Here is a 10,210-nt window from a genome sequence, read left to right as displayed (position 1 = left end):
TTTCAGCGAACGCAAATTATAAATTTGAATTTTCATTTATGACCCCTGAACTATGCTCAATTAACAACTTTTTATTATTTAATATTATTCTTATTATGAATTATTTAAATATTATATTTTATTCTTGTACATAGTTGACTCGTAATTTTTACACCGTTGCGTCGAGCGTTGAGAGTTGACTCATGTCCCGGTTCCGGATTTTCGAACGTCCTTTCGTACAATTTTATATCGTGTACTTTGCGTTTTGTAACTTGTACTCTTGTCATTTTTAGACGTTCTTCATCAATAATTTGAACCTTTTTGATTGTATCTTGTACTTTTGAGCTTTTTGGACCTTTGTGTCTTCAATTCGTCGTTTTCGCCTTTTGTCTTCGCACTTATTTAATATAAACGAATATTACTTGAAAATGGAACAATTGCAACTAAAATCTTGTCTTTCTTGGGGGATAATGCTATGAAATATATGTTCCTTTTTAGCCTTATCACAAGTATTCTTAAGTAAGTTCCTTTTTACTTAATGTGGGCAAAAACGAGTGTAGAGAATGAAAACCAAAAGATCATTCCGACTTGTTCACCCGGGGGGCCTCTGAATTCTTTATTTATACGATGCTCGAGAATCCATATGACTATGCCTGTGTATACGAAAAACACTCCGATGTTATCCAAAGATCCCTTTCTAAGGGTTTCGTGAAGATCCAAGCATTCGTTCTTTCATCTTTGATTGGAACAATCAACGAGATACCAGCTTCTGTGTATGGCAACGTGAAATCGACAAAATCCGTACGTTTTGCAAGGATCGTAACGTCACCAGCCACCGCATCGTATTTCTGTTACATCATCAAGGATCAAACATTACATACCAGTCTATTTTTGTACAACAAGTTTTATACATAAAACATATATGCAGATATTTATTTCCTAATGAATAAATAATAACTAAAATGATAAGTCCCTCACCCATGACCCGTTTCTACCCGTTTTCCGGCCCGAACCGACCTGACCCATTTGGATTTGTTTAAAAATCTCACCCTGTTTGACCCATGACCCATTTCAACCCAAAATCGTTTTGACCTGTTACCCAAACTGACCCAACCTGTCCCAGTTGCCAAGTATAATTTCATTACCCCAACAGAGAGATTGCCGATAAGATCATTATAGCTTCCTGCAAGTCTTTTCCCATCTGGAGTAACAAAAGGTACGAATTCGTGTTTAACAGCGTACGGTAACACATCAATGACTGCGTTAAAAACGTCAACACAGAAACCAGTAACAACAACTCGTTTGGTTTCGGGGTCAGTGTTTGCATCGACAAACTGAACAAACCCGCCTTTTGCAGGAACACCAACTCGTAACAAGTTTTCGTTACTAGTCGGAATATCCCAACCTTTCGGGACGACATGTGAGTCACCGGGCCATGTGATCGCCCGAATACCTTGTGTCTGATTGTTTAGCTTCTTCGAGATTCCAATTTTAGGCGTCCAAAAACTGATAACATTCTCCCCCTTTCCGATGATGTTCACTATCTGATAAACCGATGATTGTAGTTCTCCATCAACGATATTAAAGTCGCCACTTAAGCCTTCGAGTCGAAAGTTTCTGATCCATGGAACGAGTCTCGATCCCATTTCCAATTTGCCAATCGCATCCAGATCTGTAACTGATTCGTTCTCTCGTTTGAAATGACGAACGTTATCAGTTTCATTCCCGATTTTTTCCAATGCCATTGCTAGACCAAATATTGTATCGTACGCCCATATCCCGAACATGTCTAGTTCTGCCATTTCATCTTCTGGATACCTTTTCTGGAATTCGCGTTTCCATCTTATTTCGAAGCTGATAAGCTTGTTAGACCTTGGAATATAAGACTGCACACCAAGTACTCCATGCATCAAATCTATATCTGCACGATCCAACGAATGTAAACGGCTCGTCAGCACTTCAGTTATGATCCAAACATACCCTTCGTCCATCATTCCTGCTTCGTTCACTTTTTCGAAAAATCGTGAAGCCAATTCTGGTAACGCGTGTACCACAAACACCCGAGTTTGCATTGTCTTTAGTTTGTAAAGCTCTGCAAGGATCCAATCGTCCGAAACCAAAGGATGCATAAAGAATCGATACATGATTTTTACATCAATTTTTATCATAGCATCCGATAAATAAGGATCAAGGCCTCTTCCGTATTCACCATCTTCATAAACAAACACTATTTCGTTCCAATTAAAGTGTTTGATCAGTTCTGCTATGGGCTTCAGCTGAGATGACGAATTATGAACTGATCGAATGAAGTAAACATTATCTTTCGTTGACAGAGAAGGGCTCGTTGCAGTCGAAATAACAGGAACATTTGATTTATTGCCAACGTCGATTACAAAATCAGCCTGTGATGATGTCATGGGTCCTAAAATACCCATGACTTGAACGTTTTTCAACAGGTCGATGGCTGCAGAAGCGGCTTGAACATCGTCCTGTTTAGAATCACGAAAATGGGGCTGAATCACGGTCGTAAAGTTTTCGTGTTGCTGATAGAATTCGCTTATCGCCATTGAAATGCAAGTTTCTCTCATCTTTCCAGTACTTGTTTCCATATCCAAAATGACACCTATTTTTATATCTGTTTTGGCTGTTGTTACACATATCAAACTTAGAACAAAGACTGGTATTATAAGATGACATATATTATTCATATTTGTTCCCTAATTAAATGGTTAAATTGCTACTTTCTACCTTTCTTTGTTTATCTAGGAATGAAAAAAGATAAAGAGACAAGAGTAGATGTAAGCAAATGCTAGCATTGACTTATTACAAAAATGTTACAGGGTGTTATCCCAAGTTGTAAACAAGAGGGCTTAATAGTAATTTACTGAACTTTAATATTTATTATCCTTTGATTGGGTCAACCCTTTTGTGAGTCGTTTTCTTGACTTTCAAGCTATGAAAAGGACCCACTACATATTATCTGATTAAACAATATATAATGCGGAGTATAATTTATAATCTATGTTTCATAGGTTTTTAAATCGTAATTAACAGACCACGTAATATTCTCACTAATTAACACAGTAACACTACAAGTCTGACACGAGACTGAGTTCTACATTTTGTGACAAGACTAACACATACTGGATCCTACCCTTGAGTTTAATGGAACACTTCAAACTTGTATCACATGCATTGCCCGTGCGTTGCACGAAGATGGTTATAGTTCCTGTATCGTACTTGTAATTGGGATTGGTTGATGTAGCATATGTCGAAGGTGCTACGTAAAGCTGTGCACGACCAAGTTAACAATACATATCTGAAATATTTGTATATAAACATAGATATATCATCTTGTCCATGTTAAGACCAACAATGTGTCAATAAGATCATAGCTCTTGATGAGAAGTAAAATTCATTGTTAGCTTTGTCAGTAGTTTAGTGAGAAGATCATGGCTCTTATGAAACTGTCCTCAAAATAATCGTTCAGAAACATTGTTTGAAATATATCAATTAATTGATTGCTTAAAGTCTCAGTGTCAATAAAACAAAGTAGTGAATGGTTCACACAAAGCAAGTAGACAATATATATAGAGAAAACATAAAAGGCAAGCACTATTAGAAGCTCTAATGAGGCAAGCGCTATCACAATGAAATCCAACAACAACGATATATCTTTATGCATGGTCATGTATATCATAATTCACAACTGATACAGATCAAAGATGTTTAGTTAAAACTTCCAAAAGTTAAAACTATTTATTATTCTAATTATCTAACAATGACGTTTTTGTATCTCAATAATGTATATAATTGCTCCAAACAACATAGAATAATTCAAAAACAACATTAAATATTTCAGAAATATACAAAGTTAAAACATTTTGAAACATATCTAGCATGTGTATTATTGTTTCAAAAAAATATAAGAAACTATTAACCATCTAGCTATCATCTCATCTTTAAAGCATACTACCTATAACAATAGACATTTAAATAGAATTAAACTAACATTATATATATATATATATATATATATATATATATATATATATATATATATATATATATATATATATATATATATATATATATATATATATATATATATGTGTGTGTGTGTGTGTGTGTGTGTATATATATATGTGTGTATATATATATATATATATATATATATATATATATATATATATATATATATATATATATATATATATAATACTTTATAAAGAAATTAAACTGTTTATTATGTAAAAATAAGTTACATATATATTTTTTATAAAGTTTTTTTTAACTCTAAACAAACAATATAACGTGTTTTTAATTTAATTTAACATTTGTATCATAGATTATCATAGGATAAATCACAACTATTATCCTAAGAGGTGTTGGGACCTTAAACTATTGTTTTGAAATGTACTAATCTATTATATGAATGTTATATGGATATGATATATAATAATAGTTGTTTTTATCAACACTGCAAACTATATTTACTATTAAAATTGACTGTATAGACGACACTCTACGACGCCTAGATGGTATCGCTTGACTAATAGTGAATATGTGTCAAACATTCAATATTAAAATTCTACTATATATTCACACAATACAAAAGATAACTGAAACTCAACCATAATTGAATATACATCGAATTATCCAACTCCGACTACTTGAATAATATTAAAAACAAAAAATCGTATAATAATGTTATTGTTACAAATCACCACCGAATATTGTTGACATATTTTTTTAACATTTAATTTATACCAATAACAATATAAAAAAGTACTTCGGTATAAATCACCACCGATTTAGATAATTTAACCTACAAAAACACAAAGAAAATAAAAATTAGAAAATTTGAAATTAGTAACGTGAAAAGTCAATAATAATAAAACATCAAAAACTAATTTAACCGATTTAGATAATTTAACCTACAACACCACAAAGAACATAGAAATTAGAAAATTTGAAATTAGTAACGTGAAAAGTCAATAATAATAAAACATCAAAAACTAATTTATTAATAGAATAAGAAATGAAGCTTGATGAATGAATACAAAAACTCAATACTTACATAAGATTGAATTAAAGATTTTACATGACTTTACATTCTCAAAATTGATTTGTAACCCATTTAGATTTAGATTATCAAATATATAAATTTGTAGAGTTCATTTCATATTCTATTTATATTTTTTGATTATTTAATTTATACCAATAACAATACAAAAGAGTAGTTCGTTATAAATCACCACTGGTTTAGATAACTTAATCTACAACAACACAAAGAACATAAAAGTTAGAAAATTTGAAATTAATAACATGAAAATTTAATAATAATAAAACACTAAAAACTAATACATTAATAGAATAAAAAATGAAGCTTGATGAAGGGATACAAAAACTCAATACTTACATAGATTGAATTGACGGTTTTACATAGCTTTACATTCTCAAAAACTTGATTTGTTACCCATTTAGATTTAAATTTTCAAATTTATATAGTTTGTAGAGTTCATTTCATATTCTCACCATTGTACTTATATTTAATTTATTTAAATTTTTCTATCGTAATTTATTATATGTATTAATTATCATAAATATATTAGAAACTCAAAAGTTAATGTATTAAATTGAATAGTTATCATAATCCGTTAGTTATACCTATAATAAGATTAAATATCATATATTAGATCATTAAATTTTTAGGTTTTAGTGACCTCATTTATGAAGATGAAAGTCACTTTTATACATAGATATAGATATAGATATAGATATAGATAGTTAATTGTATTTTTTAAACTGGTGTTTTTTAGTCCATGTCATGTATGTATCTATAATCTATAATTATACAGTAATTAATACGGAGTAATACAATATACTCCCTTGGTGGGTAAGAAAGGATTCTGTCATTAGTCAAGTTTAAAGAACGCCCTCAATGTTGGACCATTTCTCTGGAAACATAACGTGTATGACAAAATGAGCAATCAATTTTAATTAGATTCAGAATCTACTGGTGAGTTCATGGTGCCACCAATTATTTATAGTATTTTGACTGAATCATAATTCAACTATTGCTTAAAGATAATTCTAAAAATTATGATAAACTTCTATGGATGTTTCCTATTTGCAGACTATAATATTAGATGAATTATATATATACACACTACATAAGATAAAAATTACATGCATGACTTTTGTTTTTTGAACGGCAATTTTATTGGCATCAGTAGATCACTTATTTCAACGACCCTCATCATTTGCACGTAACACACACGTTCGGGCAGAAACCCGAACCCGATCGACGGTACCCGGGAACACATCCATTCGGGCAGTGGTTCCAGGTAGGGGTCCGTGAACGAATCCGTTAAAACCTCCCTATAGGGTCAATATATACCACCATTATCGGTGTTCAATTGGTTTAAAAAAAATCATGTCATCCCTAAGGATCGAACCCATGACCCCTCCTTATCCCATGACACAAAGTACATGGAGAGAACCGTTGAGTTATGCCCCCAAATTCTACATGCATGAATTCATGTGTTAAAAACTTAAAATCTGACTTAGATTGACATACATACATTACATATACTACTAATTTTAGAAAAATGGATACTAGTTTACAATTTATATTGTCACAAGACCACTCCCAACCATGGATTCCTTCCTTCCCATGATGCCACATCGGCACTTCTTTCCATTCACTCATTCAGCACATTTAGCGACCATCCATCACAGACTAATTTACCATCACATGGATCCACCTTAATTCTTTAAGTAAATCAATGTACAATATTAATTGTTGTTGGTACAAGTATCTAAAGAAATAAGCACGCCAAAGAAATTGCTTTGTAATCACCGATAGAATGGCGTGTAGTCATTGGCGTGCTTTGGCTTGCTTGCTGCCATTGGTGCCAACTCAATGGCATGGCTTTGGCTTGTGTTTGGTGTGATGGATGGAAGTACTCTAACTAAACCTTTATTCTATTATACTAACTACAAAGAAAATTAGCATTATCATGTTTAAGTCCGGGTCTCGACACTTGTTTCATTGACTTGAATGGTGTGACGAACTGGTGTACCCGGTTCAACAGTAGTTTCTACAAGTTCAATCGAGTCACGAACTTGTGTCCCCGGTTCAGTAGTCAAAATGCCTTCATGTTGATGAAATATGCTAATTGCAGGACTATTATTAATACTGTCCGCACTAACAAATTCATCTACTGTTGCGTCTGGGCTGACCCTTTTGGATTCATCGTCCTTAAACCCGTCAAACGATTTTGCAATTGCAACTAGTTTTTGAGTAACTGAATCTTGTGAAGATAACATTAGTCTATTTTGATACAGAAACTTTAGGAAGAAAAGAATGAGTGCAGAAGTTGATGATATGCCAGCAATGAGAAACGGGCCCTTGAAGCTATCGAGTGTGAGCCTGTCCGATGTGACTGCGGCTTCGTTGTGCTGATCGCAACTGTCTGAATCTCCGAACCACTTTTTTAAAAGTTTTGTCATTTGATTTTCTGTTACTTTCAGGACCGCTGTTGAAACATCGTGAACTAGTGGAGACCCTTTAGGAAATGCCTGTATATTCATAATGTACGGGTTAGTGTTCGATTTGGGTAAATTAAAATGGGTCTACTTAAAATGTCCCGTTCATATTGATTATAAACGTTCCATATTAATTGATTTTATTACGCGGTTTTGACCTCTATATGAGACGTTTTTCAAAGACTGCATTCATTTTTAAAACAACCATAACCTTTATTTTATCAATAAAGGTTTTAAAAAACATTACGTAGATTATCAAATAATGATAATCTAAAATATACTGTTTACACACGACCATTACATAAAGGTTTACAATAGAAATATATTACATCGACATATGTTTCTTGAATGCAGTTTTTACACAATATCATACAAACATGGACTCCAAATCTTGTCCTTATTTTAGTATGCAACAGCGGAAGCTCTTAGTATTCACCTGAGAATAAACATGCTTTAAACGTCAACAAAAATGTTGGTGAGTTATAGGTTTAACCTATATATATCAAATCATAACAATAAACCACAAGATTTCATATTTCAATACACATCCCATACATAGAGATAAAATTCATTCATATGGTGAACACCTGGTAACCGACATTAACAAGATGCATATATAAGAATATCCCCATCATTCCGGGACACCCTTCGGATATGATATAAATTTCGAAGTACTAAAGCATCCGGTACTTTGGATGGGGCTTGTTGGGCCCGATAGATCTATCTTTAGGATTCGCGTCAATTAGGGTGTCTGTTCCCTAATTCTTAGATTACCAGACTTAATAAAAAGGGGCATATTCGATTTCGATAATTCAACCATAGAATGTAGTTTCACGTACTTGTGTCTATTTTGTAAATCATTTATAAAACCTGCATGTATTCTCATCCCAAAAATATTAGATTTTAAAAGTGGGACTATAACTCACTTTCACATATATTTCCTTCCTCGGAAATAAGACTTGGCCACGGATCGATTCACGAACCTATATAAATATGTACATATATATCAAAGTATGATCAAAATATAATTACAACCATTTTTATTATATTTTAAAGATTTGAGTGTATTAAGTCAGTTAATAACCTACAACTAGTTGTCCACAGTTAGATGTACAGAAATAAATCGATATATATTATCTTGAATCAATCCACGACCCAGTGTATACACGTCTCAGGCTAGATCACAACTCAAAGTATATATATTTTTGGAATCAACCTCAACCCTGTATAGCTAACTCCAACATTACTGCATATAGAGTGTCTATGGTTGTTCCAAATAATATATATACATGGGTCGATATGATATGTCAAAACATTTGCATACGTGTCTATGGTATCCCAAGATTACATAATATATTAGAATACATGTATAATACAATATAAGTTAGCTAGGATATGATTTGTATAGATTTGTTAAACATTTCCCGTAGCTAAAAAGATCAAAAATATCCAATCTTGTTTTACCCATAACTTCTTCATTTTAAATCCGTTTTGAGTGAATCAAATTGCTATGGTTTCATATTGAACTCTATTTTATGAATCTAAATAGGAAAATTATAGGTTTATAGCCGGAAATATAAGTTACAAGTTGTTTTTGTAAAGGTAGTCATTTCAGTCGAAAGAACGACGTCTAGATGACCATTTTAGAAAACATACTTCCACTTTGAGTTTAACCTTGATTTTTGGATATAGTTTCATATTCATATGAAAAATCATTTTTCCCAGAAGGACAACTTTTAAATCAAAGTTTATCATAGTTTTTAATTATCCAAACCAAAACAGCCCCCGGTTTCACTACGACGACGTATATCCGATTTTATGGTGTTCATCGTGTTTCCAGATTTTAAATCATTAAGTTAGCATATAATATAGATATATAACATGTGTTTAGTTGATTTTAAAAGTCAAGTTAGAAGGATTAACTTTTGTTTGCGAACAAGTTTAGAATTAACTAAACTATGTTCTAGTGATTACAAGTTTAAACCTTCGAATAAGATAGCTTTATATGTATGAATCGAATGATGTTATGAACATCATTACTACCTCAAGTTTTCTGTATAAAACTACTGGAAATGAGAAAAATGGATCTAGCTTCAAAGGATCCTTGGATGGCTTGAAAGTTCTTGAAACAGAATCATGGCACGAAAACAGCTCAAGTAAGATTTTCACTCGAAATAAGATTGTTATAGTTGTAGAAATTGAATCAAAGTTTGAATATGAATATTACCTTGAATTAGAAAGATAACCTACTGTAAATAACAAAGGTTTCTTGATCTTAGATGATTACTTGGAATGGATTAGAAAGCTTGGAAGTAGACTTGCAAACTTGGAAGTATTCATGATTTTTATGAAACTATACTTATGGAATTTATGAAGAACACTTAGAACTTGAAGATGGAACTTGAGAGAGATCAATTAGATGAAGAAAATTGAAGAATGAAAGTGTTTGTAGGTGTTTTTGGTCGTTGGTATATGGATTAGATATAAAGGATATGTAATTTTGTTTTCATGTAAATAAGTCATGAATGATTACTCATATTTTTTTAATTTTCTGAGATATTTCATGCTAGTTTCCAAATGATGGTTCTTACATGTGTTAGGTGACTCACATGGGCTGCTAAGAGCTGATCATTGGAGTGTATATACCAATAGTACATTCATCTAAAAGCTGTGTATT

The 10,210-nt window shown here is 32.1% G+C and overlaps 1 protein-coding gene across 1 annotated transcript; it reads right to left on the bottom strand.

The window, feature by feature from the left end:
* Window positions 1–541: 541 nt before the first annotated feature.
* LOC139842965 (glutamate receptor 2.7-like) lies at window positions 542–7,578 on the bottom strand. Its single transcript, XM_071833060.1, has 5 exons — window positions 7,060–7,578; window positions 4,899–4,916; window positions 4,750–4,807; window positions 1,125–2,623; window positions 542–827 (listed from the first exon to the last, which is right to left on the bottom strand). Exons 1-5 carry the CDS (start codon window positions 7,576–7,578, stop codon window positions 627–629), a joined length of 2,295 nt encoding a protein of 764 aa, XP_071689161.1. The 3' UTR covers window positions 542–626.
* Window positions 7,579–10,210: the final 2,632 nt, after the last annotated feature.

This window comes from Rutidosis leptorrhynchoides, chromosome 4 (genome assembly GCF_046630445.1).
Source record: "Rutidosis leptorrhynchoides isolate AG116_Rl617_1_P2 chromosome 4, CSIRO_AGI_Rlap_v1, whole genome shotgun sequence".
In the NCBI taxonomy this organism is placed as follows: domain Eukaryota; kingdom Viridiplantae; phylum Streptophyta; class Magnoliopsida; order Asterales; family Asteraceae; genus Rutidosis; species Rutidosis leptorrhynchoides.
Note: the sequence above shows the minus strand (reverse complement) of the source record. Positions and strands in the feature narration are given on the sequence as shown.

Coding starts and splice junctions, on each gene's coding strand:
- LOC139842965 (XM_071833060.1), bottom strand. CDS start 7,578: ATGAATATACAGGCATTTCCTAAAGGGTCTCCACTAGTTCACGATGTT. Junction 2,624..4,749: donor ACTTTTTTATATTGTTATTG/GTATAAATTAAA, acceptor GTGTAACAACAG/CCAAAACAGATATAAAAATA. Junction 828..1,124: donor TCGGCAATCTCTCTGTTGGG/GTAATGAAATTA, acceptor ATGATGTAACAG/AAATACGATGCGGTGGCTGG.